Raw genomic sequence first — 19,821 nt, forward strand, 5'->3', positions numbered from 1 at the left:
CATTCAAGAAAGTTGGGGTTACGTTTGAGTGGGCACTTTGGTGACCCTAACTTTCTTGAATAGAAGAGGCAAGGATTTGAGACTATTAATATTTTTGTCAATGTTTGGATAGTTGATAAAGAAAATTAGATGACACTTGAAGGGCATTTGTGTCTTTTTAAAATGTCACTTAATGGCTGATTAACAACTAGTTAATGGCAGGTACTCGATTGCCACTTTTAAAAGTTTGGGTACTAAATTGTCGCATTTTAAAGTTCAGGGACCAAAGTGACACTAGACCCAAAGTACAAGGTACTAATCGGGAATTTTCCATAATATTTATTAATAATAATTTTAAAATCTTAATATATATTTATTATATATTTATATATCATAATTAATATTTACTGCATTTTCATTAATTATCTATTGTTTTATGTGATAACTATATTTTTAATAATTATGTATAATTTTTTTTGTTTTGTTATTTAATAGAAAATGAAATACTATTATTTAAAATTTTACATTTAGTTTATTGTACTTATTATATTTATTGTATTTTTGTTATAATTTATTGATTAATATTTATTATGGATTACATTATTTATTGATTAATTTAATATATTTTTTAGTATTCATTGTATTTTTTAATTATTGTATTTTCATTATAAATATATTTTCAATAGTTATGTATTTTAGCTATATATTTTCAATAATTATTGGAGATTAAACTATTGTTGCTTATTAGAGATTAGGCTATTAATTTAGTTGAGATTAGGAGCTTTCACGGGTTGGTTTGGTTTGATTGTTGGTTGTTTGGCCAACCAAACCAAATTGACCTAGTCAGGTTGGGGAGTTAGTTATCTGAAATCGATTAACCATTTGTAAAAACCGACCAACTCGAGTTATATTGATTTGGGTCGATTTTCTGTTTGGTTGGTCGGTTCAAAAAATTTAAACTTAAAAAATTATAGTGGAATTATTAAAAATAAATTTATGATATAAAATATTTTAGTCTAAGAAACATGAGAATTTTCCCACTTTTCTACATTAAAAAAATATATTAAAAATATAAAAGGCTAATATATATGGTCGGGTTGTTCAATTTACAAATGGCTAAAGCAAAACTAATCCAACCTAGCTGGGTTGGGAAATTGTTGAACCAAAGCCAACCGAAAATACTAGAAAACTGACCAACTCAAGTTGAGTTGGTCGGATTCGTCAGTTTCACTAGTTTAATGAGCAACCTTAGCTGAAATTAATTATTATTATTTTTGTAAAATATAAGAAAAAATCTATGATGCAGGAAAGATATGGTATTGAAAGAATTTTGACCAATCAAAATCCATCCATGAATTTTGATAAATAACACCTGATTGACTACCACGTTTATGATATGGGCGAACCGGTAAAAAAATTTCAGATATCATATCTTTCCTATATCATGGTTGAATCCAATATATAAATAATTATTAATTATTTAAAAATTTAAAAATATAAAATAATTATATACTCTTATATATTTCTATTATTAGCTTTCTCTTAAAAAATCCCGTGCATAGACCATTTTATACCTTGTTTTGCAAGGTACCTGCATTAACCTATCTAGTTGCCTTCTTGCAGTTGGTTCTTTCTCTCTCTCTCTAGGCTGATTGCCCACCTTTGGCCGGTTTGACCTGGTCAAATAGTTTAACATATCCACCTTCTCATTCTAACTCTGTTTCACAGCTCTCCATGTGGCAACACTGTGAAAACCAGACAAGACTAACCAACCTTTCTCATTTCATGATCCTGGTTCATCGTTTGCTCTCTCTCTCTTTCAAGCAAAACTCCACGTTCAATCTCTGTTCCAGGCTTCTAGTACTTCCCGGCAATGTCTCTCTCCATCTTTCTCTTATGGCTTGTCAGTATTCCTCTCGCAGTTGATGCTGTTCGTTCTCCTCCTAGAGGTATAACCCGACCCAACCTTTGTTTTCGTTCTTTCTTGTATTAATCTATTCTTCTCGTTATTGTTCATCATGGGCACCTCACGTACTTTTGGCAGGCTTTCGCATCAACTCTGGCGGATCGAAGGAAATCGTTGTGGGTGGCCTTGACTGGATCGCCGACGACGGTTTCATCACCGTCGGGAACAAAACCACGCTGGACGACCCAAACTTGATGCCCCTTTTGTCCACTTTGAGGTTCTTCCCCGACAAGTCTGCTCGCAAGTACTGCTACGAGATCCCGGTGAGCAAAGGAGGGAAGTACATGATTCGAACAATTTATTACTATGGGGGTTTTGATGGAGGGAAGGTGCCTCCCGTTTTTGATCAGATCATTGAAGGGACCAAATGGAGCGTGGTTAATACAACAGATGATTTTGCTAATGGCCTCAGCTCCTACTATGAGATCATTGTCGTCACTCGTGTGAAGATGATGAGCGTTTGTCTTGCCAGGAATGAGCACACCGTCTCTAGTCCATTTATCAATGCGTTAGAGTTGGATATCCTAGAGAGTTCCATGTATAACTCGACTAATTTCTCCAAGCATGCACTTATTACTGTAGCTCGAAATTCCTTCGGCTACGATGGCGATATGATCAGGTACAGATTCTCTGAGCATGTCTCTCCTTGAGTTTTTGTTCTAGTTTCTGATTATTAACAATGGAACCATGTCTCTTGTTCTCCGTCTCTGGTTGAAAGGTATAGCTTGTTATTTTCTTGGCTTGGAGAGTCAGAATTACTGAGAATTTGAATGTTTCAACTGTTTATCAGGGACCCACAAATGGAAGGGCCCTGATGGATATACACAGATGGGTTCTGGTAGTTTTTTTTTATGCCCTTTGAGGATATCACAGCAAAACTTATGAACCCATATGAATGCTGCATTACAGACTAGTTGTAGTTTCAATTTCCATAAAAGTTTCCAGCATTAATTTTAAAGATGAACAAATCTGCTTTCCTCCATGAAATCATAGTGGCACCCTGAAGTTGTTTGTGATTTTGATAATGTGATTTTTGAAACTAGCTTTCCAGATGATGCATTCAACCGATATTGGCAACCATTCAAAGACTCCAACCCTATTGTTGCCAGCCAGTCTAATGTATCTTCAGAAGATTTTTGGAACTTTCCACCATCCAAGGTGTTTCTGTCGGCCATCACTACCAGCCCAGGCAAGGAGCTCCATATACAGTGGCCAACTGTGCCGCTCCCCAGAAGCAACTTTTACATTGCCCTCTACTTCCAAGATAATAGAAGCCCAAGCCCATACAGCTGGAGAGTCTTTAATGTTACTGTGGATGGTATGAATTTCTATAATGACCTCAATGCAACAGACAAGGGTGTCTCAGTCTATGCCACAAGTTGGCCTCTCTCTGGGACAATAGAGATCATCTTGACTCCAGGGGAGGAAGTGCCTGTTGGGCCTATCATTAATGCAGGGGAGATACTTCAAATATTTCCTCTTGGTGGAAGAACTCTTACTAGAGATGGTATCCCCAGATCCAATTCGAATTCCAACCCCAACTCTATCTCCATCTCCATCTTGTTGCCTAACTAACTTTTTCTCTGTGTGACAGTGATGGCAATGGAAGACATAGCAGAAAAGCTAAACAACCCACCCCCTGATTGGCATGGAGATCCATGTCTACCCCATGAAAACTCATGGACAGGGGTTTCATGTTCTCAGGGACATCTTGCACGAGTTACCACTTTGTGAGTTGTGAAATGTCTGGGTCTGGAATGCTTGTATTATTTTCACCTTTCCTGCGACCGATGAAATCAGCCTAAGTTTTTCTGACAATGATTTGCTTGTTTTGGACTTGTTACAGGAACCTAACAAACCTTGGCCTGTCTGGAACACTGTCCCCAAGCGTAGCCAATTTAACTGCACTGGCTCATCTGTAGGCAATATTGTTCCATAAACCTTACTTTCACTTTAAATTTTTTGGCTTATTAAGCAAGTCATGTTACTGACTCATCTCAGTGGATATCACTACAGTTGGGCTGGGGGAAACAAGCTCACAGGCACTATTCCAAATCTGCTTCAATTGAATGAGTTGGTGACCTTGTAAGCTCTCCCTCTTTACAATTTCTATCTTTCATTATTTTGTATTCATTGACATTTTCTATGCACCTATCTGGTTTGTTACAATTGACTGGGAAGACATTTGGAGAACAACCAGTTTGAAGGGCCCTTCCCCCAGTCACTGGGGAAGCTCGCAAAGCTACGTGAGATGTAAGTTTCTTGATTTCTTAATTGACAGACAATTATCAGCCATAGATCCCAAGTCATAGCATGTGACATATCTCAACATATATAGCTTAATTGGTTTTGTGATTGTACGACAGATTTCTCCAAAACAACAACCTCCAGGGTACTGTTCCTGACATCCTAAAGAAGAAACCTGGATTGAATATTCAGTAAGCCCATGACTCATACTTTGTTTTCCCTTTTTCTTTTGCTGTTGATCAACTTTGTTTTCCCAAATTGAGAACAAGATTATTTGCAGTAGCTTGACTCCAAGCCTAGGAGATAATTTGATTGATTTTTGTCCTTTTGCTCAGGGTGTCTCCTGGAAATCATCTTACTGAATCAGTATGAACACAAAACAAGAGGGATTAGAGGAGCAACAAGAAATTGCTGCACTGGTTGAAGACACAGGGAAGGGATTGTCCAGTCTCCCTTAATTCCTACAAGCTTGAACTTGGTCCTGGAAACTGAGATATGAGGCTCATCAGTGAGGAGGGCGAAAGGCAGAGAGAAGACAATTAAAGAGAGGCTTAGAGATCTAAATTTTCTTGTTTGAACATATACAGGGAAAGACTTTCTTACCCTAAGTAATGTGCTTCCCTATATATGTCTCCATAGAAAACACAGCTTTTCATTCTTTTTGCACCAAATACAAAATTTGTAGAAAAAGAATGTTTGGGTAAATAAGCGTTGCAGCTTACATTCCATGAAGGAAAAAAGAACTAATCCTGCTTAGGCTGCAAATAAATTAAAATGAATTGGACTTACGTAGTAAACTAGATCTAAATTTGATTCTTTAGTGTACAGAGTCGAATGAAATCTTTATTCATTGAACTTATATTGGATTGGAATTGATTTTAAATCGTAATCAGATATTGGATAGCATTAATAAATTAAAGTAAAAAGATGGAAGTATCATATTTCATTATTAAAATGAGCTAAAACTGACCTTTATATCTATGTAATCAACTAGGGGTGGGTTCGAGCTGAGCCGAGCTGAATAGCTAGCTATTCAAGCTTGGCTCACCAAGGCAGTACGAGGCTTGAGCTCAAGCTCAACTTGAGTCAAAAGCTCCTAATCTCAAGTTCGACTTGAGAAAAATGTTTTATAAAACTAAAAAATATATATATAAAAATTATTTTTTATTTGATATTTAAAAAATTAAGAATTATAATAATTAGTTATTATTATATATATAAATCAAAATATTATATAATAATTCTTCTTCTTCTTCTTCTTCTTCTTCTTCTTATTATTATTATTATTATTATTATTATTATTATTATTATTATTATATGTATGTAAAGCTCGGCTCGCGAGCCTCACGAGCTGAACTTTATTAGGCTCGATTAATAAAGGCTTGAATTCAACTCGAAGCTCGGTTGAATTCGAGCTCATGGCCACCCCTATCATCAACAAAATGAATTGAAAATATTTTGTATGAAGCTTGAACCTTTATAACACTTTAGTAAAAGTAGAACATCCAAACCAATTTTACTAATAGATATAATACAAATTTTAACTTTTAGATATACAAAAGCATACCTAGCTATTTAAATCAAATCAAATCATATGGAATCGTGTAGGGGTTAATCCATATATGGTCCCATTATAAACACGATTGAATTTGGAATCACCCTTGAGTAGATAGAGTTCAATTCAAATTCGGACAAACAGATACCATTTGCAACTCCAATCCTGCTTGGCCATTAAAGTTGTGATTGGTATCGTTGTTGTTTCTACTTGAAATGTTTTGGGTTTCTTAATATAAATTGACATATAATTGTTATTTGAGGTTATTTATGGTTGAAATAGACATATCTTAAAAATGCATGTAAGAGAGACTTTTTCTAGAAACATCAAATTGGTCGTTCTTGCTCAAAGGGGGTGAAGTTAATAATCTTAGTTAGCTAAAGTAATTCTCACATATGATGTGACAATACATATCTCTTACTAATTTGTATTGATCAATCCAAAACGTTTCAGGTAGAAACAACAATGGTACCAAATACAACCCTATGCAATATATGATGGTTTTTGAAGGTTCATCTTAGTATATATAGGGACGAGGATGCAGTACAAGAGAAGGCCAATAAGTTTCTATGCATGTTGGGACCACTCCAAGACACATAAGAAGTTGAGATACATTACTGATCCAATCGAGTAAACAATTGCTAAGTTAGTGTTAGCATGAAATTTCTATATTAATTCACAATTACCAAGTTAGCGTCAACGCGAAACTTCTATCTTAGTTCATAATTACCAAGTTAACGTTACATTGTGATTCCCAAATTTATGTTCAATTAAGACTTTCTTTTTGAGGAGTTTTAGTAAGATTATATCAAAGAGTGTTCTCATAGATTAAGAAATTTTCTTGTAGGAGTCATAAGCGTGTAAGTCTATATAAAGAGTAGCTAGGGCAAAGCTATGCCAGTTTTGGTTGATTTTCTTTTAAGTATTCAGTGAAGAATTGTTCTTCCTATTAATTTCGGCTTTAGTTCTTTTCTTTGAAACTTCTCTGAATGTGATTTTGTTTTCTAAATTGTGCCACAACTTAATTCATTATTGTGGTGCATGGACGTTGTGAGTGACAACATTTTCCAGTGTAAGATTGCTTTGAAGTGAAGTTGCATCAAAGCTAAAATGCATATTGCACTAGCATTCCCCTTCTACGAATGCCTGAAGTGATGCACAGTTAACTAAGCTAAAATTCGTGATGCCGATTGATTGATTGGTTATAAGTTTTTTCAGTATCATATCTTCCTAGTATCATAGTTGAACCCTTAAATATATGACATCATACTTATAGCCTACCAAGTTGTACTGCGCAAGTGGCACATGAAGTTCATTGACTACAAAATGTTGTACACATCCTGTACACAAGAGTCAAGACACTAAAGTGGCGGCACATCTAGAATGATAACAAAAAGTACAAGATCCGTGCTCCCCTTTTGATGTGCATCCAAACATATTTGATTGATCAAAATTTGTTGCTTTTTCTATTGCTAGCAACCGGTAAATATTGTTAGATCACCAAGATTTCGTATCAATTTTTTGATATTTTCCCCTTGTTGATCATATAGCTTATCAACAACCAGGAAAAAAAGGTTCTCTGCACTGTTAGGTTAAATGCTATTAGAGAGAAAAAAATGAAATAGAAATGTTGGAAAATGAGTTTGGATGCATATTGATGAATTTCCACGCACCAAGATTCAAGAGATGGATGGAAGGGGTGTATCAATACTTCCAACCTAAAAAACCTTGTATTTCATGCATTAGAGTAGGGCCGATCAATACGATATACACAACAAAAATTAGCATAAAAAACAATAAAAAATTGTTAACAAATTTAACAAAAATTATTTTATTTATTCAATTTAATAAAAACATAATTTAACTTAATAGAAAAGTAACTCTCCCTCTCCCTAATCCCTTCTAGATTTTTTTTTTGAATTTATTTGACAATACATAACCCAATAATAATGCTAAGATAGATAGGACTCTCTTTGGCCCAATTAAAAATGTCCTAAGACTCTTGTCTAAATGCCATTTAACAAAGCTTGTTCATCACATTTAAAAGTAATAAAATTAATAAATGTAATTGATGAGGATCAAAATTGACCACAAGGGCAAGGATGGAAAGTTGCTAGAGTAGGGTGTCACCTCGGCTAGTAAGAGAGACCTGGAACCATAAGAGATGCCAGAGGCCCCGAGTGATCCTAGGGGCATGAACTCTGATAGTTAAGTCAGCAAGAGGCCCTGGGTGATCCGAGAGATGTGAATTCCGAACGGTTAAGTCAGTAATCGCCAAGGGAAAATAAAGTGAGCTAGAGAGCTGGAAAGCTCGTAAGGAGAACTAGAGAGCTATATGCGGTGAGTTAAAAAGCTCGTTGGGGGAGCTGATGAGCTCCATGTGATGAGCTGAAGAGCTCGTACGGGGAGCTAGAGAGCTCGTAGGGAGAGATGGTGAACACCACGGAATGAGCTGAAGAGCTCATAGGGGGAGTTGGAGAGCTCCATTTAATGAGCTAAAGAGCTCATAGGGGGAGCTTGAGAGATTTATGTGTCGAGGTGTCCAACATTCATTGTTCATTGTAGCATACTACCATGTTCAGTTGTGTCGAAATGAATGGGGGACTCACTATTTATAGGAGAGGGGCTTCATCCAAGAACTGACATGTTTCTCACACGTGGTCGGAGCTCAGTCAACTTGTCGTTCCCTTAGTTGACACGTTGTGTGCACGTGGTAGGCAGTGGGCCTACATGGAGTGCATTGGCACTGATGTTCTAACCAACTCAGCCACATGTTGCTTGTGCATGTTATGAGTTAGTGTCAAATCAGCTTGTAGCTTGTCAGGACCAGGTCAAGTCATAGCTCGTGAGGACCAGATGAGCTTGCCAAGATAAGTTAGCTTGTCAATTGATAACTTTACCCCCCACATGCTGCCACTTGGTGGACGGTTTTGGTCTTATCAGTAATAAAAATAATAAAAATTAAGACAAACTTATCTAACAATACACAATCCAAAAATAATTTAGGTAGGACTCAAGTACCATTTGGTCCAATTGATATTGTCATAAAGCTCCTGCCACAACCTTAACATCTATCAGCCGTCTCTTTTTTTTTTTCAAAGATGGTAGAACAAATCTTGATAGTATTTGGTTAATCCACTTACGACATCAAGTCCACTAGGTAGAGCATGACCTGTGCGCTATGGTGGCTACAATTGCAAGGGAGGGTGGTTCCAAACTAAGATTGAATTCCAGCAAGGAGGACCATTAGATTGAAGGTAAGAGTGTATCTTAGAAAACCACTTTTCCTTACGCTTTTCTTGGAAAACGATGGTGAGTGGTGACAAGGTGTGGCTGAGGTATTGTTACTGGACGCCATTACTATGGAAGATACTAAGATTTCCTTTTTGCTTGTTCCGTTTCTCCTGTACATTTTATGAGGAATACTCAATCCTTTTAAGTTTTGACCCCTTCTAAGAAGCTCCATTAATTGAACTTAAACAAAGGAGGTCTAGTCGGAAACCTCTAGTTTTCCATTCCAAAAATTTTTAGTTTTTGCAAGGTCTTTGAGAAAAGTTCCCTAAGATCCACTTAAGAATGCTTGAACAAACCAATCTCTTTCTGCCCGCATGAGCAGAACCATTGTTCATCAGAATAATCCCATGAGCATCTTCCTTGTTTTGAGGCTCTAGCTACATCTGAAACAATTACAATGGGGCATTTTCAACTATAAAAAGGGTATTACTGTCATTTTCTCAAAATATAAGTCATGTGGTGTGGCATGTGGAGTGGATTGTGAATTTGTGATGGAACGCCAACGATAGGAGAAATCGTCAAAAAACTTGAGGGTACTTTAAGGAAATATATAAACAGTAAGGGTACAATAAGTCCATTTCCTAAACCTTAGGGATAGTTTTTAAGACAATTCCCCTGGATTTAATTTGGGATTTACACAAAAAAAAAATCCAAATAGGGGGTGTAAATGAACCGAGTTAAGATGAGGTTTTCCTGAGGTGGCTTCAACTTTCGTTATTTTAATAATTGAACCTGAAATTTAGAGCGTTAACTTAAACTTAAACTGTGGTTGATTTGATATAAAATAAGAGGGAAATAGAAAATTGACACATATTAGCATTTGGATATACTACCCACACCTACCCACAAGACATTACAATTCATGGGGAGATGTTCTCCATGTGAAGCTATTGTTGATGAGGGGTGATTTAGCCCTCCAATGACATCACAACACGTGGTGACCTAGGACTGATGTATGATACCTCAATGCCATGTAGGTAACGACTTTGGTTACACCTCAGGCACACCTCGCATGCCTTGACTATTCTAGCACCACCTTGACAGGGCCGACCTGTGGACACCTCCACAGGGTTAGGCTGGCAATCACAAGACTAAGGCAAAGACCACAGCATGAGGAAAGACTTCTTGTTCCCAACCTAATTGAGGCCCGGTTGGTGACTTGCATGACGTGGTGGCCGACCTCCATTACGTGTGGTCTATTGTCTTCGAATCTTTTGGGATCATGTTGCCTCATCGACGAAGCCAATTTCCTTCCCCGCTTGCTTTGAAGGCAACCGGATAAGCTCTATTGCTTTATGTGAATGCCATCTCTGAGCATAAAACCACTTCTGAATTAGGTAGACCGGTAAGTCACGTCCTCCCAGAGATCTCGAACATGCTATGTTAAGTCCACAACAACTTGCACCTATATAAAGGCGTCCCATTGATCAAAGAAGGTACACGTGATTTTGCTCTTAGACTCTCTTTCTCTCTAACTTCTTAGCATTCACAAACACTCTTCACTGATTTAAGCATCAAAGTGCCCACCCTAGGTACTCTGACGGTTCTCTTGTAATTTAGCCAATTGACCTCACTCGCTGATGTCTGAGTTGTCATTCCAGTATGGAGCTACTAGATCGCACATCATCAATTGGCACCATCTATGGGAACCACTACACAAAAGCTAAGTTCTCACCCATTCTCTAAGCTCTAAGAAATGGTATTCTCAAGCAAAACTAACATCAACAATGCTGACAACATTTAAGTTGACAACACTTTGGCAGGGGGCAGAATTAGCCTGCATAGAACATAGAGAACCCAACTATCACAATTAGACATATTACTATCCCCATTACCCTATCAAGCACCTCGATGGCTCCAGTACTGAGCCTCCCATTGCCCTCTCTAGCTGTGGCTCTCCCGCCGGTTGAGCCTTTTGTTGTTCTCATTGGGATCGATGGCCGCCAATTTTACAAGTTGGTGCAATACATCTGTGGTATAGACTTGTAGAAGTAGACTCGGGGAGGCCGTTTCACAACGATGTCTGGGATACAACAATAGTTCATGCCTGGCATGCAGATGCCACAGGCACCTCAGCCGCTGCAGCAACAGGTCACTGGTCAGATCCCCGCATCAGTAGTGAATTTGAATAAGCTACCCAGTGACTTGAATTAGAACCAGAACTGAGTGATGGATCTCCCCCTGCCATCAGAATGACCAAAACTAGAATCAACCTAGGAACAACAACTATGAGGGGATTCACACCTCAAAAGCTCGAGACTCCACATATGTCCCACCTGAAGAAACCAACTAAGCTACCTCCTCGATTGGGTCGACCAATATCGGTTCCTCAAGAGGGTCCCGAAGGAGGCTCCGTAGATGCACCTGACGCAATGCAAGGAAGAGCTCTTCGCCCCGAAGGATGAGGAAGACACTAGTGATTTGGTGGAAAACTTAGACAACTTTCAAGCCCTGATACAATTACATGGGGCCTCAGGTGCGGGCCTATGTATGGCCTTTAGAACCACACTAGTGATTTGGTGGCTTATGTATGGCCTCAAATCATATGATGACACTAGTGATCTGGTGGATCACTTAGACAGCTTTCGAGCCTTAATGGAGTTACACAAGGCCTCAAATGCAAGCCTATGTATGGCCTTTTCGACCTCTACCCGAGGCATAGCTCGGATGTGGAACTCTGGGTTGGCCATAGACTCAACCAAAACATAGAGGCAATATGTTAAGTGGTATAATCTAGAGAGATTACAAGTCTTAAACCTTGACCCATCAATCCAGCTCACCATGGCGATTAACGGCGTCTGACACCTTGGCTTGTACTAGGAGATTGAGTTGAACCCTCCAACTTCTATGAAGGAGTTCCTTGATCAAGTAGCCAAATACACAAAGGCCAAGGAAGCGCTTGGGTATTGAAGCATGATAAATGGAAAGAGGAAGAGGCCAAAGGATGACTGAGGAAGCAACAAGCATCGGAAGAAGAGTAGGTCACCTAAGCGTAGCGAGTTGCCTCACAATAGATGCAACAGGTTGCCCTACCATAGAACTAGGTCTCCTTAGAGAAGTAATAGATCATTGAGCCGATTCTTCCAAACTTCCCCTATTAAGACGAAGAACTATACTCCCCTCAATGGAAAAAGAGGAGAGATTCTAATGCAGATTAAATCAGCCGAGTACTTGAAGTGGCCTCCTCGCCTCAAGGTAGACCTAACCAACTACAACAAGGATAAGTAATGCCACTTCCATCGGGAGCGAGGTCACAACATGAGAGCCAGAACCTCAAGGATGAGATCGAAGAGATGATCAGGAGGGGGTACCTAAAAATGTTTATAAAGAGAGACAATCATGATCACCTTGTCAACTTGCCAAGAAGAGAAGAAGCTCTGCCATGGAGAGAACAACCCCTATGCAAACTGCAATAGGACAACTGCCCAATCCAAGGAGTTATCAATATGATCACGAGCGGGTCAATAGAAGCAAGTTTTAGCACCTTGGCCAACCAAAACTCAGTTCGCGAGCTAGTCCATGAAGAGGAGAACCCGCCGAAGTGGCCGTGCATTGAGGAGGTGGTATACTTCACCAAAGATGACACTCGCGGGGTCCACTACCCTCATGATGACACCTTCGTTGTCAAACTCATTATCCCTAACTTCTAGCTAAGTGTATCCTTGTGGACTCTGATAGCCTGGCCAATATTCTGTTCCTAAAGGCATTCGAGCATATGGAGTTACAAAGGAAGGACATTGTTTCAACTGGTGTACCCTTGGTTGGCTTCAGTGGAGAGGTGGTGAGACCTCTTAAGAGGATAAACCTGTTAGTGACAACAGACTCCATGCCAAACAGAGTTCAATTTAATCATGACTTTCTTGTGGTGGCAACCTCCTTTCTCTATAATGCAATCTTGGTTCACCCTATCCTACGCGCCCTTAGAGTAGTAGTATCCACCTACCACCTAGCTATGAAGTTCCCCACTAACTACAGGCGGGAGTAATGCATAGAGATCAGTTAGTGTTATGAAAATGCTACATGGCATCCTTGAAAGGCAAAGGAAAGCAAGTCATGGAAGTTGACCTGGAGCCACCTCTAGACAAAGGCAAAGAGAGAAATTGTCTTGTTTCCCGATGGAAGATACTATCCTAGTGTCGGTCTCAGATACTAATCCCTAGAAGACGGTACAGATCAGCACTCGACTACAAGAACTGTTGCACTCTGAGCCGGTAAGTTTTTTATTTTTTAATTTATATGTTTTCACTTGGTTGATTGCTAACATGCTCGGCATAGACCCCTCTATCAACACTCATAAACTAAATGTTGACCCCCTGGTTAGACTAGTTAGGTAGAGGAAAATGAACTTCGCCTAGGAGAGGTGGAGGATAATCGATGAGGTCAGGAAGCTCCTCGTAGCAAACTTCATTAGATAGGTCAACTACCCGAGTTGGATTACAAACGCAATGCTCGTGAAGAAGGCTAATAGGAAATGGCACATGTGCATCGACTGCACTGACTTGAACATAGCCTGCCCAAAGGACAACTTCCCACTTCCCAGGATAGACTAGTTGGTAGATGCGACCTCGAGGTTCAAGTTGTCGAGCTTCATGGATGCCTATTCTGGTTACAACTAGATTCAAATGGATCTTGCCGACTAGGAGAAAACTGGTTTCGTAACTGAAATGAGCCTATATTATTATAAAGTCATGCCTTTTGGTTTAAAGAATGTTGGGGCGACCTACGAGTGACTTATAAACAACATTTTTTTTTCTGAACTTATTAGCAATAAAGTTGAGGTCAATGTAGATGATATGGTAGAAAAATGTATATCTTCTAAAACTTTAATTGCTGACCAAACCGATGTTTTCATCGTGTTAAAAAAATTTAGCATGAAGCTAAACCTGAACAAATGTGTCTTTGGAATCACATCAAGAAAGTTCCTTTGCTATATAGTGAACTAACGTGGCATCAAATCCAACCCCGATAAAATCAAATGCACCTTAGATATGGGACCTCTTAGGTCCGTTAAAGAGGTCCAAAGGCTAAGGTGGCATTTGATAAATCTGAAGTCTGAAACATAAAAAGATATTAAAAGTGTTTGAAATCTGAAAAGAGACATAGATGCTTTTCTACTTTTTAGATACTCTAAATAGATAAGGTTTTGCGTTGGATCAACCCTTCAACATCTAAAATTCCCTTATTTTACTATTTTACCCCTAAAACAGACCATATGGTAATTTTGAGTTCAATTTGCATTATTTCATAAAAAATAATTTATTAAATTCAAATTAATATTGAAAAAATGAGTAAATTATAAAAAAATAAAAATAATTTATTAAAATAAGAAAAATTGAAACATACATATAAATTTATTAATTAAAAAATAAATTATTAAGAGTTAAAATAACAATGAAAACAATAATAAAGTCCATGAAGCAATGAAAAAATATTTAATAAAGATCAAATTAATATCTTAAAATAGTTAAAATATTTAATAATTAACAAAAAATAAAATAATTAATAATTAATACAAATAAAAATAAAAATAATTTATTAAAATAAGAATAAAATTGGAAAGTACATATAAATTTATAAATTTTAAAATAAATTATTAAGAATTAAAATATAATAAAAATTGAATAAAGTCTATGAAGTAATTAAAAAATATTTAATAATTGGAAAATTAATATATTAAAAACTATTAAAATAATTAATAATTAATAAAAATTAAAATAAGTAATAATTAATTTTACATTAGTTGTAGCGATGCTCTATTTTACATTAGTTGTAGAGGCAGAGAATGGAGTGGAGACGACAACAGTGGTCAGGATTGGAGAAGAGAGAGAGTTGCAGTGGATTCGATCAAACAACTCAAGTGGCTAAAGACATGACTACCACTCTTGAGAGTTGCACCTCCATAGGGTCATGTTGGCGATCTCAAGACTAAGGCAGAGACCTCGACATGAGGGGTGACTTCTCGTCGTTGACTTGACTAAGGCTTGGTTGGCGACCTACATTACATGGTGGTCGACCTCTATTATGCATGGGCTGTTGTCTTCGAATCCTCCGGGATCATGTTGCCTCGTCCATGACAGAGCTGACTCCCCTCCTCGCTCTCTTCAAAGGCAACTGGATAAGTTATATCGTGTTATGCGGAAGCCATCTCCGAGTGTGAAACCACCTTCAAACGAGGTGAACCGATAAGTCACGTCCTCCTAGAGATCTCGGACACACTACGTGAAGTCCACGATAACCTATGCCTATACAAAGGTGTCTCATTGGTCAAAGAAGGTATGTGCGATTTGCTCTCTTGCTCTCTTACTTTACAGTATTCATTTTTTATTTAAGCATCGAAGTGCCCACCCTGGATAAAGCACCTCAGGTACTTTGACTATTCTCCGACCTCACTCGCTGATGTCTGAACAATCTTTTCAATAGGGAACTACTAGATTGTGTGTCATCAATTGTATCTCATGGGTGTAGGGAATTGGGATCTGCTCCTCACATTGGCCTCATTGCGGGGTTAGTGTGAGTAGCAGATACGGACTCGGTGGTGCGTAGGAGACCTGGATGCCCCAAATTTATTAACGTGGATCTCCTAGATACAATGTTAGTAACATCACAATTTTGTGCTACCTCTGTCTTCAACACATGTGAATCGAAAAAGGTGGCACAAAATGGTGATATACCCACTAGTTTTTTTGATTGCTGAAGAAAAACAAACTCGCTCATATAGGAATGTCTGTGTTAGGTTGGTAACTTAATTTTTGAATGAACAATATACAAACAACTTAGTCGGAGTAGCTCAGTTGGTTAGAGCGTGTGGCTGTTAACCAAGGCCGAAGGTACAAGCCCCTTCCTCTACCGTAAAAACGGTAACTCGCGGTAAAATCTTTTTATTCAATTTCTTTCAACTTCATCACGTAATGCATGATTGCACTTTTGCTACGTGAAGCCTGTTGTATGAAAAGCTCAAAAAGGCTCTGAAAAAAGTACTTTGTAATTAGCATTAATAAATTGATACTGAAGCTAAATGCTGATTATATTTACTTTTACACTTTTGCTCACATAATTGATTATGAGAATGTTTATTTATATTAATTATAATTAGTATTAATAAATTGATATTAATAATTATGTTTAAAATAATTATAATTCATCAAACACCATCAATAGATCATCTTTCAATATCTCCCAACAGTCCTGATAAAAAGGCCATAGTAAATCCATCTGGCTAGCTTCTTTAATTCAACACTACCCAATACCCATGATCATTAATTGGATTAAGAATTAATATAATATTATAGAAAGCGAAAATTAACATAAGGATAAGAATTAATACAACCGTGTAAAGTGAAAATCCTGTAAAGAAATCATCTCATATCCACGGTTTTCTATCCTTATTGTAGGCTTACGTTTCATCAACAACACTTACATTTACATAGAGAGGAACAAATTAAAGAAGAGTAACAGGTTGGAGAGGGAGGAGGAGGAGGAGGAGGAGGAGGAGCGCCACCCAAGGCGGTGGATGATCTTTTATTATTACATTCAAACGTAACGATAATATAACATATGCATAGTTATTAATGAAAACACAGAGGAGGAAAGATGAAATGAGGACTATTAATTAATGAAATCAGCAAACAGATGGAGATTGTTGTGTAAATGGATTAGATTAATTCTCTCCAAACTCCAGAGCATGTTGATAATGTAGAGTCCGTTTATATAATGATCCTCTGGCAATATGTGATGACGCTGCAACCACGCCTGTAAGGATTAACCGTCTTACTTTTCCTACAGTTGTAGTAGGAGTCGCCGGGACGTGGGCATGGGACCTTGTTCTTCTTCAAAGCCTCGTAGCTAATGAACTTGTTGGTTTTGAAGAGTTGTCGTCCACGTTTGTGGCCGGAGGGATCCATCATCTCCTCCGACTCGTCAATGCAGTCGCCAACCCGGCCATTGCATGTAGTCCTCGGGGCGGCGAATAGACCATCCCCACGCGCACTGCCACTGGAATGGTTGAGATCCCAGTAGGAATCGGCGGATGAACACTCGGCAACGAAAGCTAGAACCAGGACGAGAAGGACCAGGGACAGCCGGAGTGCCATTCCGGCAATCAGCAGGATTGTAGAGAAGAGGGAAAGGGTTGATGAACAGGTGAGGGAGGTGGAGTTGTGTTAATTAGGTCTCTAGCCTCTGCCCCCCACCTTCCTGTTAAAGGACAGGGAGAGACGGTGGCTGGGTCCTGGTTTTGGAGACAAGGAATGGTGGGATTGAAATCAGGCTTAGTGATTGGCTGTTTCTGGAGGACTGCCCGCTTCTTGCTCCTTGTTTTTCTTCAAGCCATTGGTTGATTTCTAGTTGTTAGGATTTCTGTGGCTCACAGACCATGACATACAAGATGCCTTGTCCAAATGCCCTTTACCTATATATAATTCATTCTTTTCTTTTTTCCAAAGATAGTAGAGAAAAGACCCTCCATTATTCCGAAGAAGTATTACGCCGTTGATGCCGGCCGGCAACTTCACCCTTTCTGCAACTCTCTCCCTCTCTCTCTCTAGTTCGAGACTACCTCAAAAGCTTGAAGCTTCCATCCTCATCTTCCTTTTATTCCGCCACCTATATATTGTCAAGCAGTCTTGAGCTTCCTCGCCGTCGCGCTCTCTGTATCAGAAAAGGGAGGGAAGTCGAAGAAGTGGAGGGAGAGAAATGGTGACCCGTTTCGAGAAGAACAAGAAAAGAAGAGAGGCCACATGAGTGCTGGGCACGGCCGTATCGGGAAGCACCATAAACATCCCGCCCGGAGCCGGAGGTCGTGGTAATTAACGCCGGAGGCATGCACCACCACCGGATCCTTTTCGACAAGTACCATGCCATCCTTGTTACTTCTGATGTAGATCACCAACTGCCTCCAACTATATAAGCCAAAAAAAGGCAATGTCAGCTATAAAAGAGATGTTCATCTCAAGGTAAAAGAACATACTCTCTTGCCTTTAGAATCGTAAGAATTATTAAGGACTAAGCTTGTCCGACTCCAATTTATAAATCGGATCCATTAGCCCCAAAGACTAACGAAATTCCCTTATTACCCTCTGCCTTGATCAGGTGGACTTGCGCAAGGTCTTAGGCAAAGGTGTGTTGCCTCCATCTCAGCCCATCATTGTGTTAGCATTGATATGCTCGTCTCCAAAATTGATGGAGAAGAGGATCAGGGAGAGCTGGCGGTGCTGTCGTACTCCATCCAATCCCGTAAATTATAAGATATGGGAGATGTTTTTAATGCACGGTGGGATGTGCCCATAATGTTAGTGTGAGGCAGATCCCGTCTCCTCATTGCTTAGGTTTATTAGTCATATACGGTGGGTGGCCGCATTTGTTAGCTATATATTTTATTTTATTAGGGATGTCAACGGGTCGCATTCAGTGCAGGTTTACTCTAACCCGATCCCCCAATGTTTTGACCCAAATTTGATCCAAATGAATCCAGCAAAATGCAGTTTCCAAGCCCACCCCAACCCCATATTCAACCTGGTACCGACCCCATCTGCAGCCTTTCAATTGTATTTTCTACGACACATTTTGGAAACCTAAAACATTCAGTGCAATTTGGCTTATAGGTTCTAAGGTGTCAATTCATGAAATTCTAAATTTAAGGCTATAGATAAAATGATAGAAAATTAGAAGAATACAATATATGTATATAATGGGGCCAAAATTAACCACTAACCAAAGATTGTCATGTGTCTTGCATTAGAGGCAAATTGGTAAATTCATCAACGAATTGACCACAACGCTTGAACTCTATAATGCCTAGCTAGTACAGGTGGGCTAACCTAACTAGCTCATTAATGCGGAGAAAGCAAAACAACCCAATAGATGTTAGAAGCTAAGTCCATTCCTTAATGACTAGTGGCTCTCTTTTTAAGAGAATGATTGTTCAGGCCATCCAAATAATTTTTAACCCCACTGTATACGTGAACGGATGTCAAATTTATGGGGATTGCAATGTATTTCACCATATATATATATATATATATAACACCATTCTCAAAGTATATTCTCTCTCTCTCTGGATAGACATCCAGCTCCAATCAGCATGCCAAACTAACGAGACAAAAGCCAATCTCTCGAATGCCCCAAAAATGTCCCAAACAATAGAAACCCGTCACATGACCTCTCACGAGAATTCTGTCCATGTTTATCTTATCCTCTTACATAGTATTATGCGGGTGGAGATGTTTTATGAGTAGAGTTCTCGTGGGCAGGAGATCCCGTGTCAAATCTTTCCCCATTCCCCCACTCATATTCGTCTCTCTTGATACACTTTGTAATTTTGTGTAACCCTGACCCTGCGCCTCTTCATCCACCCTTGGCGAAAAATCCAGTGCTGACAATCGTTCCGACAGATACATCGAAGGTAATCCCCGTTCCTTTCATCTCATCTCTTCTCTCACATGTTCAAATCTGATACCCCTCATCCGATCCGAGCTTGGAATCCATGCATTCTTCAGCGCCGATGATCATTCTGCTGGCAGTCTCACCGTCTGGAGGTATCTCTCATCTCTTTCTCTCTCACACCTCTAATCCCCCTTCTCTCTTTCTCTCCATATTCATCAACCTTTTTTTCAGATCGTTTTCCCTGTAGCAAGCCCAAAAACTTATCCCCTGTTCCTTCCCACATCTCCATTACCACAGCTGCAACCTCTAATAGCGGCGGCTCCTCTGCATCTCTTTTTAATTTCATTCTTTTTTATTCTCCCATTCTCTCTCCCTCTCTCGTTCTCCCCAGCCCCTATTT

The 19,821-nt window shown here is 38.9% G+C and overlaps 2 protein-coding genes and 1 long non-coding RNA gene across 4 annotated transcripts; 2 read left to right on the forward strand and 1 right to left on the reverse strand.

The window, feature by feature from the left end:
- Positions 1-1,725: 1,725 nt before the first annotated feature.
- On the forward strand, positions 1,726-5,011 carry LOC148866902 (Leucine-rich repeat (LRR) family protein). Of its 2 annotated transcripts, none has more exons than XM_088974706.1 (9): positions 1,726-1,928; positions 2,024-2,564; positions 2,989-3,452; positions 3,540-3,675; positions 3,792-3,863; positions 3,962-4,030; positions 4,127-4,198; positions 4,312-4,383; positions 4,528-5,011. In XM_088974706.1, exons 1-9 carry the CDS (start codon positions 1,853-1,855, stop codon positions 4,562-4,564), a joined length of 1,539 nt encoding a protein of 512 aa, XP_088830832.1. In that variant the 5' UTR covers positions 1,726-1,852; the 3' UTR covers positions 4,565-5,011. The 2 variants fall into 2 exon arrangements, with proteins under 2 accessions (XP_088830832.1, XP_088830833.1); XM_088974707.1 differs by having other exon boundaries at positions 1,790-1,928; positions 2,053-2,564.
- An 11,733-nt stretch (positions 5,012-16,744) lies between these two features.
- LOC148866903 (protein RALF-like 19) lies at positions 16,745-17,131 on the reverse strand. The gene has a single exon (XM_088976438.1). It carries the CDS (start codon positions 17,129-17,131, stop codon positions 16,745-16,747), a length of 387 nt encoding a protein of 128 aa, XP_088832564.1.
- A 298-nt stretch (positions 17,132-17,429) lies between these two features.
- On the forward strand, positions 17,430-18,655 carry LOC148866904 (uncharacterized). Its single transcript, XR_016109258.1, has 2 exons — positions 17,430-17,992; positions 18,129-18,655. It is a non-coding gene; the product is annotated as an uncharacterized LOC148866904 (long non-coding RNA).
- Positions 18,656-19,821: the final 1,166 nt, after the last annotated feature.

This window comes from Nelumbo lutea, chromosome 3 (assembly GCF_056320005.1).
Source record: "Nelumbo lutea isolate HS-2025 chromosome 3, American lotus-T2T, whole genome shotgun sequence".
NCBI classification, from domain to species: Eukaryota; Viridiplantae; Streptophyta; class Magnoliopsida; order Proteales; family Nelumbonaceae; genus Nelumbo; species Nelumbo lutea.

Excerpts from the sequence above, each read along its gene's own strand:
- LOC148866902 (XM_088974706.1), top strand. The coding sequence starts at position 1,853 with ATGTCTCTCTCCATCTTTCTCTTATGGCTTGTCAGTATTCCTCTCGCA. Across the intron at positions 1,929-2,023 it reads TGTTCGTTCTCCTCCTAGAG|GCTTTCGCATCAACTCTGGC; the intron begins GTATAACCCGAC and ends TACTTTTGGCAG. Across the intron at positions 4,384-4,527 it reads AAACCTGGATTGAATATTCA|GGTGTCTCCTGGAAATCATC; the intron begins GTAAGCCCATGA and ends CCTTTTGCTCAG.
- LOC148866903 (XM_088976438.1), bottom strand. The coding sequence starts at position 17,131 with ATGGCACTCCGGCTGTCCCTGGTCCTTCTCGTCCTGGTTCTAGCTTTC.